The sequence below is a fragment of the Nannobrachium achirus genome, assembly GCF_963921795.1.
Source record: "Nannobrachium achirus genome assembly, chromosome: 12".
NCBI classification, from domain to species: domain Eukaryota; kingdom Metazoa; phylum Chordata; class Actinopteri; order Myctophiformes; family Myctophidae; genus Nannobrachium; species Nannobrachium achirus.
Window position 1 is genome coordinate 44539659 of NC_137832.1, and position 22500 is coordinate 44562158.

The window sequence follows — 22500 nt, forward strand, 5'->3', positions numbered from 1 at the left end:
ATCCATCCGTCCTTTTCTCTTCCTCTGCCTCTCTCCCACTTTCTTCCTTGCTCACTGTCTCCCCCTCTCTATTCCTCAAAGCCTATCCTTACCTCCCCCTGACCTTTCTATTGTAAATACCATTTATTTTTGCATAGTTTTTTACAACTGTTTGTCTTATTATATCTTCTGCATAGTACTGTGTTCTATCTGTCAGTCATTCAGTGTTATGAGTTTTAAAAAAAGGGATCTCAACTGAAACAAGCCTTTGAAAAGCCATTGAAACAAGGCTTTCTTGAGCGAATCTTTTTAGTTGACCTTGTACCAGCGAACTGTACAGTACATTTTCCTATGCAAACTTCTAATAAAGTCTTCAATCAATCAATCTCTCTATATCCCTCTGTCTCTTTTCCTCTATCTCTCCCTATTCTTCTCTCTCTCTCTCTTCCTCTTTGTCTCTTCTTTTCTCTCTTCGTTATCACGCGCTCTCTCTCTCTCTCTCTCTCTCTCTCTCTCTCTCTCTCTCTCTCTCTCTCTCTCTCTCTCTCTCTCTCTCCCTCCCTGGCTGGTTGCCACTGCGTGTCCTCCATGTTGGGACTGGGGTGTCGGACACGTTAACAGTGGGCAGCAGGCAGACCACGGCGCCCGCAGCCTCGGTCACCATGGCCGCGGCGGCCGTGGCAGCGGCCAGCGGAACTGCAGCCGGGCTGGTGGAACAAGGTATTAATTAGCATTGGGAAGGGTGTGTCCCTATCTATCCCCTCCCTCCGCAGTGGTGGAAAAAGTACTCATTTTTTTTTTCTTTTTTTTAACTTAAAAACTAAAGTATCAATACCGCATTAGTTAAAACTCCAGAATTCAAAATGTACTTGAGCAGAAGTACAGAAGTATTGGTATCAAAATGTACTTAACACATTAAACGCCCACGTGGTGCCCACGCGCCAATCTCTTTGATGTTTACGTGTGCCCACGACGCGTTCGACGCGTTGTACAGTAAACTATAATTTGTTAATGTACGTTTTGTAATAATATCAAAATCTCCAAAGTAACTAGTGACTAAAGTTTTCAAATAAATGTAGTGGAGTGGAAGTAAAAGTATTGGAAATTGGAAACACTCAAGTCAAGTATACAAATACCTCAAAACTGTACATAAGTACAGTACTTAAAATCTACAATAAATCTACTTACGGTAGTTACTTTCCACCACTGCCCCCCCCCTCCCCCCTCCACTTCCCACCCACCCTGCAGCATGGGAGCTACATGGCATGATGGGTGGCTGGTCACGCTATCTCCCCATGGGCTCTGCGTAGTCACGCCCCTCCATCCATCCATCCATCCATCCATCCATCCATCCATCCATCCATCCATCCACCATCCTGACTCTCAGCATCTCTCCCTCTCTCTCTGTCTCTCTTTCTCTCTCTCTCATTACAGCCACGGAGCATGGCCAGAACCGCAGACCATATACTCTCTCACACTCACAATGTCTTTCTTTCTCTCTCATGCCATAGGAGGACTATGATATGAGTTCACCTTTACCCCCCCCCCCTCGTCATTCCCTGCTGCCATGCATCACTGCATCAGTCACCCTTTAACACTGATGTTGCCATCTCTCTCTCTATATCTCTCTCTCTCTCTCTCTCTCTCTCTCTCTCTCTCTCTCTCTCTCTCTCTCTCTCTCTGCACTCATTCTGCATCCACCTCCTTCCCTGTCTCTTGTTTTCCTCTGTTGGAGAAAGACACAGGAAGGACAGCCTCCACCTCCCTGTTGCTTACAGGATGGAATAGTTAGTGAATGCTGCATGGGGCACTGGAGTGGTGCATGCACTGCATGGTTAGCACTGCAAGAGACACACGGTTGGGCAGCTTCTCAGGAAGTGCAGTGACAACCGTGAAATGGTTTTCTTGTTTTTTAAATATAATTAATAACCAACTTGTTAGTACTAAAACTTTCATTTCAATGAATACAGTAGGTATAGTTTCTCTGCATGTATGTACATGGTGTAAATATGTACTTGACGCTGAAAGTGGTCAAATGGCCGATCTAAAGGTCGTTGGCAGTCACCGCACGAACATAATGTTCACAGGTTCGATTTGCTCAAGGGGGGGGGGTATATAGATTGATATCCTCTCCTCTGGTAATGTACGTTAACCAAATAAATTATTCCTGCCCGTCACTATTTTTGGCAACATTTTAGAAAAGTTACAATTTGTCCAAAGTTTTGAACATTTTCAAAATTATTATATATTTTTCTAAATGGCAAAATGGCAGGAACAAAATATACATCTAAAAAAAACACACATCTACAAGTATTTTACAAAAATATATATTTTATTTTGCAAATCGAACCCTTTAAGGGACGTCATTTCTAGGGCTGTCACGATTATGGCGCTCAAATAATTGCGATTAACGATTTAACTGTGTTGTTGTAGTTGACAATTCTGTTTGGCTTGTAGGCTTTGAAGTTGCACATGGCAGATATGACACATAAATATACAAAGAAATTAATGAGATATTTGACAACTTTGCGACGCGTTGTGAGCTTGTAGATCTGCTATTTCCACTATTTTTGAAAATGTTTGAAAATATATGAAAATCTTTCAACATGGAAACGACTATGACGAGTATGACCAACCATATGGGGCAGACATCACACACCCGTCACAGGCAGTGTTTTGCATTGGTCCGGTCATGCGTGTAGACTCTGCCCGTATCTTTTCGGAGCAGTGTTCACGCCTCTCACACGCACGGACATGCATCGATGCAAAACAACCCCCAAGTGCACACCTCGACAACTTTTACAAACGTTGTAGTGTCACAGCAGGGTGATTTAACAAAAGAACAAGCCAGCATGCATAGACCATTGTCTGACCTGTAGAGTAGGTGTTAAGCGACGTGCACGTGACGTCATTAAAATTGCGTCTCCCCCCCCAACCATTAAATCACCAATGTAACACTGGTCACAGGGATTGAAGTTAAATGTGAGTGTATCTTATCCTTTAACCACTTGAACCCTATATACTTCCTGGGGATTCGCTGAACGTTGGCCCATAATGGGGTTCATATGGTTCATATGTGCAGGAAAATGTCTGTAGGCATCCTGCCAGTCTGCCACCATCCCGAGGAGCTGATCAGTACTCCCATCTTCCAAAGACCAAACCTTGCCAGATGAGGGGACCTGTGGTTCTTAGATTAGCTTCAGTGTGCTCAGCACAGCAGCATAGCTTGTTGATGATCCATGTGAATCCATGCCCATCGTTGCCTCCACCTTGCAGTCTTTGCATTCAGCATACATTACATCTGTATGCATAGTTTATTTATTTTTTCTTCTTTTGTTTCTTAGCTGTTAGTTTATTGGTCATTAACCTCTTCCTCCTCTCTCTTCTTGCTTCACGTGTAATTTGTGGCAAGGTAAGAGTACCTCTTCAACATCTGGGCTTTGGACTAAGCTACGTGAACTTTGAACTTGCAGGTTGCCTCGGCATATCCCTGGTTTCCCGTGCGATGTCTGTTTAGATTAGAACTTGACGTTTTCTTGAAGTTTCTATTCACTTCCACTGTGGAGATGAGCTGAAGATGTCTTTATTACACTAATGCAGAGGTCTTCAACAGGGGGTCTGGGACCCCTAGGGGGTCCTCTAAGTTACTACAGGCTTCAAATCTTTGTGTGATAGAAACCCCTTTTCTCTTTTATATCAACCACTTGAACTAGTGTCCATATTCTGAGAACTTTAGCCAAAAATAGCAGATCTACAAGCTCACAACGCCTCGCAGCGTGAGGCGTTGTGAGCTTGTAGATCGGCTATTTTCGGCAAAGCGGTTTGGTGTAGAGGGGAAAAAGAGCACACTTAAGTACAGAGTGAAAGGTCAAGTTTAAGTATTCACGGTTCAATTGGTTACATATCTGATAACACAAATTGACATGAATCCAAAATACACTGACTGATGATTGTGTTGTCAAACGATGAAACTATATGGAATCTGGGGGTCCCTGCTTCATCTCTTTCTCAGCTAAGGGGTCCTTGGCCTGAAAACGTTGAAGACCCCTGCACTAATGCCTTATTTATAATTGGTTTAAGTTTACATCACGCCGCAGTGCGACGCGTTGCAAACAGCTTGCTATATTCGGTGCGCAACACTGGCACACAGCTAAGTCTAACTCACCCTTGATTCTTCAGTAAAAATTGAGTTGTCCCCTCCCCCCTCCCCTGCTGAGTTGTCAAACGGGAGTAGAGAATGCGCTTGGTAACGTTCTGACCCCGTTTCATCTCCTCAATAACAACAAGCCAAGTGAATGGAGGGTGGGTAATGATGAGCCACGGGTACAACAACAACGCCATTGGCGCTTGAACATTCTCAATGTTCTGAGCGGATTTCCACATCCTTCCTCATCGCTCACGATACAGGGACATTAGGAGAGAGGGAAATTAATGAATATAGAAAGAAAGGAGAGTAAGATGGAGATGAAGGGAGAGAGAGAGAAAAAAAGGCACACAATTCCAGAAATAGTGTTTTATGTAACATGGCTGGGCAGTTGATGTGATCGGATGTGATTCGACTGTGGAATGCAGTCTGCGCTCCTTAAAATACCTCAGGCTTCCATCTGGGGAAGTCGGGAGGACGTAGAAACGGGGGGAGAGCCGACGGGGAACGGGGCAGGTAACTTAATCGGAACCTATACTGGACGCAGGAATGTTGTGAACATACACAGTAAAATACTCAGCGTTAGTTTAACTCTGAGTGTACAAATGAAGCAAAATGCTACTTCATGGATCCATTTGATTTCATTTGTACTCTTTTCCTTTCCCTGTGCAGTGGATAGGTCAATAAGGCGACTAATGGTAGATTCAGGGGGCATTCACACCACAATGCTTTACTGCGATTAAAATGGAAGTCTGGGGCGTATTGTCAGAAAGTGCGCTACATTTGGGCTGGTGTGAAGGCTCATGTGAATTCTGGTGCGGCTCAATCTGTAAAAAATCGGATCTCTCTTGGCTTCACATCTGCCTATGAAAGTTGCGGTTCATCTTGAGAATGGGAAGTGGGAGGGGACTCTACTACACACAGCAATGGTAGTAGACTCATTGTTTACCTCCCGCTTCCCATACCCAAGTTGCACCGTGATCTTTCATGTGCAGATGTGACTTATGGGGGCTGGTAGTGTTACTGTACTGGACATAGAGTATTTAGCCACTTGTCCACAAACATGCCCCCGCCCACTGAAAACTAAATTGCTAAAATGGCTAAAACGATAGAAAGCAGTAAATGAAATTCTTTGAACACTCATTTTTTCTTTTCTAAAACATGAACCCTTGTTGTAAAAAAAACTAAGTTGTCCTTTTAGCATAGCACACAGAATTGGAGAGTAAATAGAAACTGCACACAATTACAGTAATACAGTCACTGTGTGTGTGTGTGTGTGTGTGTGTGTGTGGGGGGGGGGGGGGGGGGGGCCGGGGGGGGGGGGGGGCGTGCGTGCGTGCGTGCGTGTGAGCGAGCGAACGAGCGACACTGCACGACACTCCCAGACAGTACACAACACCTATTTTGTGTGTGGCCATGTATGTCTCACGTAGAGTATGCATAATCTTTCCACTGTGGGTGGGCCACTGGGGGACCACCCGCTGTGTCCGTGCTGCAGCAGCACGCTCTCTGCATACGCCCTGCGGACCCTCTGTGTGCCATGTCCCCCGTTGCAAGGGATTATGTGTATTATGCTAATCGGAGAACTGTGTCTACAGCATCGTTCTCTCTCTCTCTCTCTCTCTCTCTCTCTCTCTCGCTCTCTCTCTCGCTCTCTCTCTCTCATTACCCATCATTAGAAAGCAGACTGAAGACTAATCCTCCTTAAGGCCCCTAAAGAGCTGTTTAAGGCAACACTTATTATGTTGGGCGTTCATGGACTTGTACGGTGGCCATCTTTGCGGCGGTTCTGTCATTGGCGCCGTGGTGGTGAGCCAGAACAGCAGCTTGAGAACAAGCACAAGCACTCGCTCGTGGGCAGAGGTGGTGGAGACGAGGCAGCTGAGCGGATAGGAAGATGTCTGATGTCTTGGTTGTGTTTACAGGGCAATGATGTGACCTGGCTGGCAGTAGCGTTTGCTTTCCTCTCTTAATGCCATTCTGAAGGGCAACTTACAGTAAACGAAAGCTGGGATAGATAATGTAGAATATGATACACACCGATCAGGGGTGTCGCACCAAATTCTGGGCCCCGGGTACAAGGATTCACTGTGGGGCCCCTGTGCTTTAACTATTGAAAAATAGCAGATATACAAGCTCACAGCGCGGCACCGAGTGCCGCGCTGCGAGCTTGTAGATCTGCTATTTTTGAAAAATCGTGAAAATGTGTGCAAGAAACCTATGTCAAGGACCCCCAAGATTATGTATTTGGCCACAGAATATTTAGTTCCAGGGACCCCCAGAAGCAAACTTTTAGTTAGAAATGTTCGCTTAAAAAATACACATATCCAAAGATTTTCACAACTTTTCAAAAATAGCAGATCTACAAGCTCACAGCGTGGCACTCGGTGCCGCGCTGTGAGCTTGTATATCTGCTATTTTTCAATAGATAAAGTTATTAGGGCCCCTCCACCGTGGGCCCCGGTAACTCAGTCCCACTTTCCTACCCCTTGTGACGCCCCTGACACCGATGCATGCACACAGATAGCAAAGCAGTTGAGCCCAGCTCCGTTTAGCTTTGGCTGACCTTGGAACGGCTCGGCAGACGTACTGGCCTAGCCTTACTTAACCACTTAAACCCATACTACTTGGTTGACTGGGGTCCCCATGGTGTTTATGCTTGGCCCCCTCCTTTTTCTCCCATCTACAACATATTTATGACTAGGATAGGGAGACGCTAGGGTTCAAGTGGTTAAGCCTACTGCGTTGTGCGGTGGCATCACTTGTTGGAAAGAACCAATTTTTCGACCAGCAGCCCAGTAAGTGCAGCAGCGTATAAATTAGGTTTCAGAGTGTAGCGACAGTTGCTGCGGGCTGTTCTGCCACTGTATGCCATTGTAAATGTCCTTTTCTGAATCTCTCTCTCTCTCTCTCTGTTCATCATTACAGCAGCCAAGAGTTTACTCAACAAGAAGGCAGATGTCAAGGTAAGTGTCTCCTCCCTCCCCCTCTCTCCTCGGGTCTATACTCTCTTCCCCCTTAAGTACCATGCATAGTAGTACATAAGGACCGCAGGAATACACAAGCAACGGAGGGTGAGAGAGATTTTGTCCGTTTGATGACGTTCATGTACGGTCTTTCTCCCAGTGCGTAATACTCTGTATGATCTAGGTCCGTACACGGACCTTTACGTACAGCTCCCAACTGAACGTACAAGATGTGTCCGTAGTAAGAAGTACCCGCGGCCACCGTTGTCAAACGTAGGCGCAGTAGTGATGAAAATTACTTTAACTCTGCTCTATGACAGCTGTTCTCAAACTGTGTGTCTCAATAAGAAATATATTTTATCAAGATACAGGAAAAAATGAATATCGTTACACAACCACTTGAAGAGGACGCCTCGACTCCTCACACACACGCGCGCGCGCGCACACACACACTCACACCGCCTCTCCTCCAACAGTCATCAACACAGACAGCGAGGCACACAAGAAGAGATGATTTAGCTCAGCGGCTCATTTATTACTTGTTGTTATAATTACTCCGGGTCCGGATCCATGTGGTTAAATTTGTACCCTCGCGGAGTTGCATTTACCGCGATAACGTTGCCGACAGACAGCAGAACCAGTCCAGACTGTTACCACGTATTATACCAAACATCACGGCGGGTCAAAAAAATATGTGGTTCTACATATTTTGGCTAAATGCTTCGGTTTACACGTGTGTGCAGAACCCCCTCCATGTGGCGCGCGGCCCCAACGGGAGCAGAATTGGAGCGGAGAGCGGGTCGGCACGTAAATAACGTAGAGGAACTATGCATGTCGACGGATTTACCGTACATACTCTCTCACCTAAAACCTACACAAAATCAAGCATACGTAACTATAAACGGCCCTTTAGGTCACCGACTGTCTCTCCTCCTGCCTCTTAACTCTTCAAAAAATATTTGAACTCTTCCTCCTTCCAGCTCTGCTCTGTGCGTGTGTGTGTGCTTTACTGTACAGTACGTGCACGAGTCATCTTCATGCCAATTTGTTTTACCTTAAAACAAACAAAACGTGTGTGTGTGTGTGTGTGTGCGTGTGCGTGTGTTTGTGTGTGCGCACGTGTGCGTGTGTGCTTGCAGTGATCCATCCATCTGAGAGCTCAGTGTGTTTCTATCAGTGGTGGAAAAAGTACTCACAATCTTTTGAAAATGGCTGATCTACAAGCTCACAATGTGTCGCATCGTGACGCATTGTGAGCTTGAAGATCAGATATTTTCAAATGGCCAAAATGTATATAGGGTTGACGTGGTTAATGTATGTTTTGTAATAATAATAAAAAAGTAACTAATAACTAAAGTTTTCAAATAATTGTAGTGGAGTAAAAGTACAATATTTGGAATCCGAGATGTAGTGGAGTAAAAGTATTGGAAATTGGAAATACAAATACCTCCAAATTGTACTTTACACCACTGGTTTCAATGTAATGTTCTGTTTCATGTCTCCATTATGAAGTGCAGCCATCTGCCCCCCCCCCACCCCCCCCCCCCCCCCACCCCCACCCTCTCATTCGTCAATCATCTCCTCTCTCTCTCTCTTTCTCTCTCTCTCTCTCTCGTCTTCTTGTTGCTTCCGTTTCCTGCTCATCCCATCTGGTCTTTAACCTCGCATTCCCACTGCACATCTTTAACCAAGATCTCGCGCTAACCAACGCACGCACCGTCGCACATGCATGCACTGCATCGAAACATCCCACGCACTCTCAGCTTCCTCGCATGTTCTCTGAACGTAAAAGGCAAAAAGGACGTGTGTGTGTGTGTGTGTGTGTGTGTCTGACTCGCATCGCAACTGAGCTGCGTCTTGTCGCGATTCCAGCTTGGCCGCTCGCGTGCGCTCACGGACGTGCAGATGTGCGTGCACGTGGACCTGCAGAGCGACAGATCGCTAGAGGTCTCCCGAGCGTGCAGATGTGGCTGTGTGTGTGTGTGTGTGTGTGTGTGTGTGTGTGTGTGTGTGTGTGTGTGTGTGTGTGTGTGTGTGTGTGTGTGTGTGTGTGTGTGTGTGTGTGTGTGTGTGTGTGTGTGCGTGCATACATGCGTGTGTGTCTGCAGGCTGCCCCTCCCCCTCTCCTCACTGCTCAGTGGGTTCAGTGGGGAATGTGACTCCGGCTCCAGGAATAGCTCCAAGTTTGGACCCTGGAAACTCAAGCGACAGAAATAGACTCTCGCTTCCCCTGTGCCGCGCTCATCGCCTAGCAACAGGCTCCCCACGTGCTCGCTCCCAACCATTTCCCAAGAATTTAGCTTTTCGTCCGCCGCTCTCCCTCCTTCCTTCCTTCCTTCCTTGTTATCTTGTCTTTCTCCGTACTCTCTCTGCAACCCCCACATTACCACCTCTCTCTCTCTCTCTCTCTCTCTCTCTCTCTCTCTCTCTCTCTCTCTCTCTCTCCATACTCTCTGGTGCTGTAATATGTGGAACACCACCTCATGTTTTAACTCCGGCCCCAACACCTCTCTCTCTCTCTATCTATTCAGTGCTGGCTGCTCTGCGGCGTCATTCCCATATCTTTCTTCCCCAAATAGGACGAAATAGCAGGTCTCCTGCTCTCTCTTTCACTTCCTGAAGACCTCCTCCCACGTGCAGCCTCCTGCTCCTTGACTCCGCTTCTTCCTCCCTCGCTTACTGCCTGCCTGTCTCCTGAAGAATCAGAAGACTTACATACAGTATAGCCTCCTTGAGAGGACTGCTCCTCCTCGCGCTGGGAGCGCGTGCACAGTGCACATGCTCCTCTTTGTGCATTCACCTGTTGGTTCTCTCTCTCCTTCACTTTTTTCTACCTTGTCCATCTGCTCAACCTGCACATCCGTCCATCCATCAATTTATCCATCCATCCATCCATCCATCCATCCATCCATCCATCCATCCATCCATCCATCCATCGCCAACGGGGGAGGGGTGGGCACAGAAGCGCAAGTCCAGCTCCAACGTCCAGTACTACATGGTGAGCATGCTGTTTGTACACCAAACCCACACCCAGGGACGTGCTGGCCATTGGGAAAAGCGGGACAACTCCCGGACGGCCGGTTCATTCCCGGCCGGTCCAGGCCGGCCATTAGGAAAGAAATAATAATAAAATGTCAGCCCTCGTTCCATTTTGGGGGCTGGGCGGCCAACAAAGTAAATCGTCTCCAAGTTTCAAATTTGTACATTTATTCACAAAGCAAAGCCCTGCTTCATCATATAAGGCCGTCGCACAAAAGTAGTGAAAACAGCAGATCTACAAGCACACAACGCCTCGCACCACGAGGCGTTGTGTGCTTGTAGATCGGCTGTTTTCACTAGTTTAAATCATTTTTAAAATGATAAATACAAAACAAACGGTTTTGGACATACAAGGTTTCCACCCGACAACAACGAAATATAACTCATGTATTTGGCCCACTGGCTTGTCACTTTGTCACAAATCTTTGAGTAGCAGCAGCGCTATAGAGAGAGATCTCTCTCTATAGCGTGCAATGAGGGCCTCTCCAACTCTTTTTCCCGGGCTGAATCAGGGGCCCAACATGTCCCTGCCCACACCGGTTCCTCCTGCGCCACTTCGTCTTCTCGTCTTGAGCCCTATTTTATTTTTCAGCCGTACAAGCTCACAATGTGTAGCTTGTCGATTGGCTACCCGTGGACCAAATGTGGATCTCCACTTATTATGGGGGGCCCTGGCACGAGATCTATTCAAATGGGAGTCCACGGACAGATACATATGGATTTGGAGGTCCCTCTCATGGTGCTTTAGTGCCCATCCTCCTCGTCCTGTCATGTTTGCAGCTCCTCTCCTCCAGCCTGCTCCTTTGTCCATTGCTCCCCCCCCCCCCACTAAAGATTTAGAGTAGCAATCATTTTAATCATTTTAACCCCTTTTTCCTCCCAATTTAGTCGTTTTGTTAATGCTGATTAAATATCTTCCACTGCTTGCCACTGCTGTTGTACCCTACTGCAGGGGTCTTCAATGTTGTCAGGCCAAGGAGCCCTTAGTTGAGAGAGAGATGAAGCAGGGACCCTCACAGCCTTTTCGTAGATTCCATATAGTTTCATCGTTTGACAGCACAGTCATCAGTGTATTTTGGATTCATGTCAATTTGTGCTTTCAGATATTTATTTGTGTTTTTAGATACTTGAACCGTCAACACTTAATAAAGTTGACCATTCACTCTGTACTTGGCCTGCTCTTTTTCGCCTCTACAAACTTCTTTGCCAAAAATAGCTGATCTACTGGGAGGCGATGTGAGCTTGTAGATCTGGTATTTTTGGCTAAAGTTGCCAAAAAGAGAAAAAAGGTTTCTAAAGATTTGGAGGACCCCCTGTAGTAAATCTGAGGATGCCCTAGGGGTCCCGTACCCCCTGTTGAAGACCCTTGCCCTACTGGCCACCAGGAGGAGGTACAGTAGCCCCTCCAGCTCAACATTCCCCCCTGTAGGCAGGCACGTGCACACACAGACATCACTGGGGGCTTGAGACCCTGCCCTTTTACCCCGTTAAAAAGTGCCCTCTAGACCAGGAATGCAGTTTCTACTATGGTGAAAGTAATGCAAAGGCCTCCTTTCCATGCCATACCTGAAGGCAGCATTCAAGAGAATTAATTGCCTTTTCCAGACTCCTGAACTCCTGAACTTGAATGCAACATTAGGTTGAACTCTGTGTAGAAATCCATGCCGTACGCCACATCTCCAGTATTGACTTGATTATGCTTAGTTCAGTGTGGTATCAAGCACAGAAAATAGCCGACCTCCAAGCTCACAACGTGTCGCAGTGCGGCGCGTTGTGGGCTTGGAGGTCTGCTATTTCTGATATTTTCGTCAAAAGGCCCTTTTAGAAATGTCAGCCCCTGCCTCTAACATCCTCTGCACGTCCCTGGTAATGTGGTCAAACCCGAGGCGGTGGACAGGTGGTGCTTAACGTTCCCCCTGTGCCACCTGAGTGCTCTCTCCATCTTCTGTAATGCGGCGTGACGTCGCCTCGACTCTTGATCCTCGTTAGCCTGGGTTTCTTTAAGCACTTGACCCGGCATGTTCCCCATCGGAGGAACAGCTGTCTCCCTTTCAGGGGTGCTGCAGCCATACAGCCTTCAGAGTGGCATTAGTGGCCTTCACTGCCACTGAGCTCCACAACGGTGGAGAGCTCAGCTCCCCTTCTCGAGGTGGTTTTTGTGGAAGTATTTTGAGTGTTCACACCCTCCGTCCGTCCTTGTCGCTGTACCGAGGAGGAGTGTGATCCTCACCATGGATACACAACACGTGGTTGGTTGGCGCTCGCGTGTGTGTGTGTGTGAGAGAGAGTGATAGAGAGAGAGAGAGGGTGAGAAAGAGAGAGATAGAGAGAAAGTGATGGAGAGAGAGTGAGAGAGAGAAAGAGTGAGTGGTGTCAGCTTATGGGCAGCTTACTTTGACTTCTGCTTCATAGCAATTCTGTGAGCATGTCTTTAGTGCAGGGGTCTTCAACTTTTTCAGGCCAAGGACCTCTTAGTTGAGAGAGGGATGAAGCAGGGACCCCCACAACCTTATCATAGATTTCATAATATAGTTTCATCGTTTGACAGCACAATCATCGGTACATTGTGGATTCATGTCAATTTGTGTTTTTAGATATTTAACCACTTGAACCGTCAATACTTAATAAACTTGACCTTTCACTCTGTACTTAGTCTGCTCTTTTTCCCCTCTACACCAAACCTCTTTGCCGAAAATAGCCGATCTACAAGCTCACAACGCCTCGCGCTGCGAGGCGTTGTGAGCTTGTAGATCTGCTATTTTTGGCTAAAGTTCTCCGAATATGGACGCAAGGGTTCAGGTGGTTAATATAGGAAAAACACAAACGCAAATATAGGAAAAACACAAACACAAAGATTTGGAGGACCCCCTGTAGTAACTCTGAGGACCCCCCAGGGATCCCGGACCCCCTGTTGAAGACTCCTGCTTTAGTGTGTTCTCCTCTCCTCCCCTCTCCCACTCTCTGAACCTAGACGTTTATCCACCCATTCTGTTGTTGTCCCCCATGCGCTCTCATCTTTGTTTCAATCCTCATCACTGGAGCCTTTCAGCTACCACTGTGTTGTACTGTATTGCAGGGGTTCCCAAACTTCTCAGGGCACCCTATAAATATTTGTTTTAATCTGAGGCACCCCTACATTATCATTTTCACTCCCAGCACCTTAAATTTATAGAATATCATCGTTGTCGGGTTGAAACCTTGTATGTCCAAAACCTTTTTTGTATTTATCATCTATAAAATGTACTAAACTAGTGAAAACAGCCGATCTACAAGCACACAACGCCTCGCGATAGTTTTGGGCGACAGAGGTTTCTGCCTGACAGTGACGATATTTTAGTGATTTTGTTGCAAGGAAAACGTTGAGATAATAGCCATTTTGGTTAGAACTGACTCAAAATAACTTTGTACTTTCAAGTTTAAAATGATACTAAATATTTCTTCAAGTGTCCAAATAAATTCTAAATATTATCAAATGATCTCGCGGCACCCCTGGACTGCCGTTGCGGCACCCCAGGGTGCCCCGTCACCCACTTTGAAAACCCCTGCTGTATTGCACCTTCAGTATTCAGTCCCACCACCGATGTGTGCTCTGAACGACAGGATGAGAACTGTTGTGAGGAAGGATCGTCTGTCCATTAATCCCTATCTGTTAGGTCTACTGTATCTATTAATGATGACTTCTTCTTAGTGAGAGTAACCAGGGTTCAATTTCTAAACAAAACAAAGAATGTTTGTGAATTTAAATATTTCAGCTTAACATGTTTACAGGTTTAAAGGTACCCACTGGATATAACAGCACTTTGTATGACACGTAGCGAAAATGGAGCAGCTTTGAGGATTTGTGCTTATTCTTCAAAGGAACATTCAACGCAGGCTTTGAAACTGGATTTGCTGTCGCCCACACACTGTGAAATTGCGAGGCAAAGTGGAGTCCCAAGCAAAGGAAGTCACTGCTAACGGCCTGATGGCTGTCACATCCCTTGTGTCACTTCTCAGGAACACGCTGCGAATGAATGCTGTGAATGCTTGCTGTGTTTAACCTCTTCAGCAGACAAAAGGACGGAGCACCTCCGAGTGGAGAGTGCATGCATATACAGTACAAATGCACTGACCTTCTGTTGTTAACACCTTTTTGTCGTGTCTCCTCTCCTCTCCTCTCCTCTCCTCTCCTCTCCTCTCCTCTCCTCTCCTCTCCTCTTCCTCTTCCTCTCCTCTCCTCTCCTGGCACAGCCCCAGACAAACAGCACGAAAAACAGCATAGTCACCAGCCCCAAAGGAACCACCCCTTCACCTGCTCTGGTATTTACCTCCTAATAACCCTGTCCGTCTGTCATACCCCCACCCAGTAACCCTGTCCGTCTGTCATACCCCCACCCAGTAACCCTGTCCGTCTGTCATACCCCCACCCAGTAACCCTGTCCGTCTGTCATACCTCCACCCAGTAACCCTGTCTGTCTGTCATACCCCCACCCAATAACCCAGTGGTTCTCAACCTGTGGGTCAGATGATGAACTTAATGTGCACTTTTTTTTCTCTCTCACTCAACAGTAAACAAACCAACATAAGGTTTAAAGTGTATAGAGGGTATCTGCACATCTCTAAAATGGCAAATGAAACATTGACCAAATTGTCAATTAGTCAGAAATTGTGAAAATAGCAGATCTACATGCTCACATGCTCGCTTGTGAGCATGTAGATCTGCTATTTTCACAATAGAACCGTGTACAAAATGTTATGCCTCAACTCTTAGTGCTCATAGGGTTGGGGGGTCCCCAGTTAATATATGATTATTTTGGGGGTCACGGCCTGAAAAGCTTGAGAACCACTGCAATAACCCTTCATGTTCGTCAGTACGGTCCCCAGCAGCCCCATACCCCTAATAACCCTGCCTGTTTGTCTTGTTAGATCTCTTTTGTTAGATCTCTTTTTTTTCTCGCGATAGAACGGGGGGGGGGGGGGGGGGGATTCCCGTGATCTTGTTTAGTTCTGATCTTGGGGTGCGTTTTGACCAGTGCAGGGTCGGCTATGCTGTGATACAGGGATATATTCTGGTTTTGTTGTACGTGATGACCATGGGCATACTGTCTGTATGTTGTTGTGTGTTCTGCTAGTGTGACGGTCACTCCAGTCCAACCTCCCCTGGACCCTGCCCTTCAACTTCATCTTTATTGTCACATCACTGAGCTTACTAGTCTGTGTACGCGTGTCATCATTATGCAGCTGTGCGTCGTCAGATATGCCACCGTGCTTCAGTGTGTGCTTGAAAATGTGTTTGATTGATTTGAATATTTTATTAGACAAAAATGTAGAACCGTACAAGTACAGTCAATAGAGCAGTGAAGTGTGACGTAATTTACACATCCTACCTGGTTTGCGGTTTTCTTCCCCCATTCTGAATTCCCATAGAACGTTTTCATATTGCAAAAAACAGTGGGTAATTTTCAAATCGGACTTGGGTCTGGCTTTTTTCAAATCAGACTTTGGCCTAAATTTGTTAACCACTTGAACCCAAGCGTCCATATTCTGAGAACCAAAAATAGTATAAATCTCAACTAAGGGGTCCTTGGCCTGAAAACGTTGAAGACCCCTGCACTAAAAGAATTCATTAGAAAGAGAGTGCATCAGATCGTTACCTACAGTAATGAGGTGAAATGATCGTGCGAACAGTGGTTCAAACTCCCCTGTCCGCTTGCCGCCCCCCCCCCCCCCCCCCCCCCCCCCGCTGAGCCCTCCATCTGCAGCCCTCAGGTACTTGATTCCCACTCGTCATCGTCTCCCATGCTGTCGCCACTGCCTGTTGCCCCAGGCGATGGTTGCCATGGTGAGATCGCCGTCATCGTCACGGGAGACATCTGGCTGATGATTGGTCACCGGGAAGGTGTCACACTTCCTGCGGGAGGTTGAGGGCCGGGTTGAACGGGCTTGGGGGTTTAGTGGAGTGTGTGTGTGTGTGTGTGTGTGTGTGTGTGTGTGTGTGTGTGTGTGTGTGTGTGTGTGTGTGTGTGTGTGTGTGTGTGTGTGTGTGTGTGTGTGTGTGTGTGTGTGTGTGTGTGTGTGTGTGTGTGTGTGCGTGCAGGCGTGCATGCTCTCATATACACCATCTGACAGTTAAGGAGCACATAAAAAACGACGGCGACTAAACGAGAGAAAGCCAAAGTCCTACTGGGTAAAATGGTAAATGGCAAAGGGTGCATTTATATAGTGCTTTTATCCAAAGCGCGTTACAATCTGCATTAGATTCACCCATTCACCCGCACATTCAGACACCGGTGGCGGTGGAAAAACCATGCAAGGCACCAACCAGCTCACCAGGAGCAACTCTGGGTTCAGTGTCTTGCCCATGGACACTTCGACATGTAGACAGGAGTAGCCAGGTAGGCAGGGTGGAACACAGGTGACCTACAGGAGTTTGTTCCTTTTCACTCTTGGTCAAGGAACCAAACAGAATCATCCTGTTGACTGTTCACGTTGACTGTCCTCGAGTAAATGGCACTTTAGGATGGCTAACACTGCATTCCTTTTGTGGATCAGGGGCCACTCGAAAATCATCCAAAGTGACACGGTGGCGCAGCCGCTGTCGGTAGCGCTGCCACCTCACAGCTAGAAGGTCCTGCCGGGGACGCTGGGGGCGTGTTCCCTCCCCCGCGCCATCAGTGCCGACACCCTAGGTGGGGTTGGCAAAAGGGCCTTACTGTGTGGAGTTTGCATGTTCTCCCTGTGTCCCTTAGGGTAGGTACCCTCACAAAAAACATGTAGTAATCCTGGTCTCTATACTGCCTCCCCCTGGTCAGCCGGGGCACCTGATGGAGGGGAAAGGAACTGGTTGTTCCTTCCACGTGCTATGTCCTTCCTTCCTTCCATGTCCTATTGGGGGAAATTCCCCCTGTCAGGTGATAAGAAGCGGCTTGGCCTCCTTGTGCATTGAAGGAAGCACAAGCTCAGTCCGCTGTCTCCCCAGGTTGGCAGAGGGAGGGTAGCGCCCAGGATTACAGCTGAGGCATTGCACTGGGTGAAAATATGGGTTACAAAAATCTTGGGATTTCGTTTTTTAAGTGACATCATTCACCTCTGATGGTTCCAGTTATTTGGCCCTAAATATACAGTATATATATATTTTTTTTTCACTTAAAGACCGTGCAATCATTTGGCTTGTGCTGCACAAGCTGTATGGAGAAGTTTTATGGTCATTGTATTGCCCTTTTTGAATTAGTAAAGACCTACTGTAGTAACTGTAGTCAATACCTCCTTTTCATAAAAATTTTTATGAAATTGTGAAAACTCCCACAATTTATACATACTGTACATTTTATAGAGGTCTATACATTTCCAAGACGTTTATATTAACCTCTTTAACCCAGGCGTCCCAAAACACGGCGTGAGGCATTATGAGCGTGTAGATCTGCTATTTTAGCTGTGCCACACCATTGTATAAAATGTCACCCTTGAACTGCAGTTACAATAGTAACCTTAGGGCTTAAAAGTGAACCTATGCAAAAATGTGGAAGGTAATGGCTTAGAAAACAGTGAAGATGTGTAACCTAACAGACGATGAGGTATCAAATGATAAACATCAGTGTAGTGTAGTAGTGAAGGCAGTGGGAGGAATTGGTGTGCTGTAAATCTTTTTATCTTTTATTTTTTCACACCATAGTGTTGGTTCAGACTCAATTCAGACAATCCATTGTGGAATAAATAACAAAGTAGGACTGGCCAAAAAGCAGATCAGTGCCCACAGGGCACAAGTCAGATACTGGAGGAGGAGACTGCAGTGTGTGTGTGCGTGTGCGCGCGTGCGCGTGTGCGTGTGTGTGTGTGCACACATACTATAATATGTGCATCATGCTGTGAATTTCAGTGCTGTCTCTCTTCTGGTTCTTTGCATGCTTGTGCGTGCGTGCATCTGTGTGTGCGCGCGCGTGTATGTGTGTGTGTCCCTGTGCGTATTCTGGGCTTTTGTAGAGAACTCCAAAACGACACTCTTCAGCTCCATCCACCCACTCTTTCACTCTGGAGGATTCTTCCATCTTTCCTTAACTCTTTATTCTTTCTCTCTCTTCTTTCATCCAGCGTTTATATCGCGCTCTCTCTCTCTCTCTCTCTCTCTCTCTCTCTCTCTCCCTCCTTGCCCAATTGATACAGTTTTTTTTTCTCTATCCATCCATCCATCCTCTGCGTTTATGTCACACTGTCTTTTTCTTTTCTTTTCTTTTCCCTCCCTCCCTTTCTCTCTCTCTCTCTCTCCCTCTCTCTCTCTCTTCTGCTCCACCTCCCTCACCCCATCTCTCCTCTTCCTCTCTCCTGTCTCTAGGAGCCTCAGACTACAGTCATCCATAACCCGGTCGACAGGACGAAGGTATACTCATCCTCAATACCACTGCTTCCCAAACACTGGGTCGGGACCCATTTCTGGGTCGCGGACACATTTTTATGGGTCCCTTAATTCTTTGTTTCCTACATTTAGATTTTTTTGAAGTAGTGAAAATAGCCGATCTTCAAGCTCACAACGCGGCGTGAATTGACACGTTGTGCTTTTGTAGATCTGCTGTTTTCACTAGTTTGGGTCATGGGGCAAACGTCTAGTCTCTAATCTCTCTTTTGGGTCTCGACCTGAAAAGTTTGGGAACCACTGGTCAATAATACAGTCCTGACTTTCTCTCTTCTCCTCCTCATCCTCCCCCTTGCTCCCTTCCTCCCCCCGACCTGTCCATTCCTCACCCAACGTGATATCTGCTATTCCGATGCAAGCGTGCAAGCTTGCGTGAGCATTGCCTGATTTATATAAATTAGTTGCACATCGAAAACAGACGATCTACATCACAGAGCTTGTACCCAAATCGCCTCACACCCATCTGACCTAACCCCATACAAAGTGGAGCCCGGCCCATAATATATCTCGGTTAGGCCGATATATATCGTCCATTGTTTGACTTATTTCAACAACATTTGTGTATTTTGTTTTTACTTGTTTGCTTGCTTGTTCGTTTATATAATTAAAGATGAATGTTCTGTTTATCATTTTTTTTTGTGAAATGTTCCCAATATAATACTAAATCAAAACATTGGTGATCAGTAATTTAGTACCAAAATCGGGATCAGCATCTGACCCAGAAATCTGGCATTGGTCGGGCTCTAACACAAAGTATTGAGGTTGACAGGAACATGATGTGTGTTTTTAAGGGCGGAAGACAAGTAGAGTCGTAGATGGCTCACAAGATTGTAGACTACGTTGTTGGAAATTGGATTGGATTGTTTGAAAATCTATATTTTCTTATGGACCTAATTGTCCCGAAGGTGTGGCAGAGACTATGTTTTCGCCCCTGTCCTTCCCTGTGTCTGTGTGTCCGTCTGTTAACAGCTAATCTCGGCACTGTTGGACCGATCAGCATGAAACTATGTGCGTACAGACCCTGGAAGCCAGAACTGGACCAGTAGCCTACATTTTTCACATCGGCCTGTTGTAGCGCCACTAGCATGCCCGTTTTTGCAAAACACAGTTTTTGCTGTTACTCCTACAGATTTGTCCAAACATCATGCACTAGTGTTTTAGATGATTTGACCAATAGGACACGGTAGCTTCAGCAGTCCTGGGAGCTTGGTACCCACTACAGGGTTCAACTGATTATCTAGCATGGTGTGAGTTTATGTTTGTGTTATCTGCATGCTTTTTCAGGCAAGATATTCCTCACACACATAACCTAGCATTTAATGTGTGTGTGTGTGTGTGTGTGTGTGTGTGTGTGTGTGTGTGTGTGTGTGTGTGTGTGTGTGTGTGTGTGTGTGTGTGTGTGTGTGTGTGTGTGTGTGTGTGTGTGTGTGTGTGTGTGTGTGTGTGTGTGTGTGTGTGTGTGTGTGTGTTATTGTTCTTGCTACATACTGAGCTCCAGAAATAGGTTTTGACCAACAGTGTGAGGACATTTTTGGAAAGTGAGGACATTTTTGCAGTCCTCACTAAATTTAGGGTTGTGTAAAGGGTTAGGGTTAGGTTTAGGGTTAGGTTTAGGGTTAGGGTTAGGGTTAGGGTTAGGTTTAGGGTTAGGTTTAGGGTTAGTGGTTAGGGTAAGGCCACAGGAATGGAAGAAAAATCAATGTAAGTCAATGGAGGTCCTCAGTATGTAGCAAAAACAAGAATGTGTGTGTGTGTGTGTGTGTGTGTGTGTGTGTGTGTGTGTGTGTGTGTGTGTGTGTGTGTGTGTGTGTGTGTGTGTGTGTGTGTGTGTGTGTGTGTGTGTGTGTGTGTGTGTGTGTGTGTGTGTGTGTGTGTGTGTGTGTGTGTGTGTGTGTGTGTGCGTGCGTGCGTGCGTGCGTGCGTGCGTGCGTGCGTGTGTGTTGTGTGTGTGCTTAAACACATACTGTGTTTCTCTGTGTGTGCGCATGCAGTAGTCAGCTCTGCTGTTGTGTGGCAGCTCAGAAGTCTAATTTATACTTGTTGTTGTACATAGTGTGCCTGACAATAACAGATCTAATAACTCACAACACGTAACAGCGTGGGCGTTGTGAGCTTGTAGATCGTCTTATTTTCAGTGTGCAACACGATGCCCAACCAAGTATAAATCGGGCCTTAGCGTGACTTGGTTCCCACGCCACGTCCGTAGTGTCACCATGATAGAGTGATGCTGGGGCGCTGCAGCATCTCATTTTAGGGCTGGTTCCTGGCAGCGGGTGGCGCAGGCTCTGTGACTTCTCCCCCCTGTGTTGTTGTGTGGCACAAAAACAGTTGCTATTTTCAGCTGAAAGACAAATGGGAATTGGGAATGGATTGTTGTTCTTTGGGAACAATGCTTCTCTATGATGAGTGCTACACTGACACATGTATGCCAGATATACAGTCATCATACACCTACCTACACACGCGCGTGCACACTCACACGCACGCAAGCATGCACGCACACATCCCCATCTCTGTTTCTTTGTCCATAATGTGGAATCTCTCGGTTAGTTGTTGATCTGTGTTCGTTATTCACTTCATCAGTCTTATGGTGGTGAACGGTCCCATTTTTTAAAAGCCTACTGAAATCCTTCATCGTGCCTGCGCAGATGCGTGTGTGCCTCTATTGAGGTCACCACGTCTTGCTTCCCCTGGCTTCTCCATGCAGGGGGAATTTTAGGCCCATTTACGCCGCTAATTGGAAACCAGAGGCTAAATACTCCTCTGGTGAGAGACACGGAGCACATAGCTAGAGACACAGGGTTCAAGTTCACTGAATGGGAATGCTGAGACTTTTTCTTTTTTCTTCTTTTCTTTGCCTTGTTTTCTCCAGGCTACATTGTCAAGACATTGGCACTATATGGTAGTTGTATTGTGGCATTAACCTGCAGTTAACCAGTTAAACCCTTTATACTTAGTTGTCGGCCAGGGCTCTATACTTGACCACCACCTATTTTCGTAATTATCTTCGCTCAAGAAGCTACTTCCTGTAGTCAACACTTTTGGGGACGTATTGTGTAGTGCAATAAATAATGGCGAATAATAAGGTTTTAAAGGAGCTATAGTCAACTTTTCTTGAAAAACGGACGCTAAAATAAAAATAATGTTTCGAAGATATTTTATAAAACATTAAGCTTCATATATTTGGCCATTGTCAGGCTGACTTTGTTTACATCCCTCTTCTATTCCTTTATATGGATTGATAAGGGATGTAAACAAAGTCGCCCTGACAATGGCCAAACTGATAATTTTATCATTATTTTACGCTTTTTGTGGTCATCTTTTATAAAATATTTTCGAAACATTATTTTTATTTTAGCGTCCGTCTTTCAAGAAAAAGTTGCCTATAGCTTCTTTAAGTATGAACCTGAATATTACCAGTTACCACTGTGTGTTGTTGTGTATGTGGGTGTCACCACCTTACAGCTTAACTTGACTCTCTCTCTTCCTCTGACCTCCAGGAATCGTCTGACAGCAGCAACACCACGGTGGAAGATGAGGACGTGAAAGGTAAGAAAAGACCAGGAGATGAAAACGATAAACTGCAACGTCAGAAGTCCTCTATTACTAGCCGTGAGTTGTCACCGATTGTTTGTCAGTGATAGCTTTGCCCATACATACCACAATATAAGTCCTGCTGCTAACAGAAAGGCCATCAAGAAACAAGATTGTATTGTCACGTCACAGGTTTACAGGTTTATTGGTGCTGGGCTGAGCTTGTATAAATACCTTTTTTTGTTTGTTTTCCACTGCAGATAGTCTACATATTAATGGCCATATTTGATGGCCTTCCTGCCCTGGCATTTGGTCTTTGTGCCCTCAAAATGGAAAACACCAAAGACTTATCCCTAAAATGACAAAATTTGAGGCCTGGGTAGGGCCCTAGGGTAGCAGAGGCCAACAACATCAATTAAGCAAAGTAATCAAAACACTGGTCACTGCTCCAG

At 46.1% G+C, this 22500-nt stretch overlaps 1 protein-coding gene across 25 annotated transcripts in view; it reads left to right on the top strand.

Moving 5' to 3' along the window:
* Positions 1–22500, top strand: part of LOC308295966 (calcium/calmodulin-dependent protein kinase type II subunit beta) — a gene marked incomplete at both ends in the record, with an annotated part of 101774 nt that overhangs the window by 70175 nt on the left and 9099 nt on the right. For 4 of the 25 annotated variants that reach the window (XM_080739045.1, XM_080739056.1, XM_080739065.1 and 1 more), the window contains 6 exons: positions 601–699; positions 7052–7089; positions 10052–10087; positions 14359–14427; positions 18437–18481; positions 22015–22063. The exons of 1 other annotated variant lie outside the window; for it this stretch is intronic. In XM_080739045.1, coding sequence (XP_080595171.1) covers positions 601–699; positions 7052–7089; positions 10052–10087; positions 14359–14427; positions 18437–18481; positions 22015–22063 — 336 coding nt within the window. The remainder of the gene's footprint in view (positions 1–600; positions 700–7051; positions 7090–10051; positions 10088–14358; positions 14428–18436; positions 18482–22014; positions 22064–22500) is intronic. 20 more of the 25 variants (XM_080739063.1, XM_080739066.1, XM_080739064.1 and 17 more) reach the window with 16 other exon arrangements.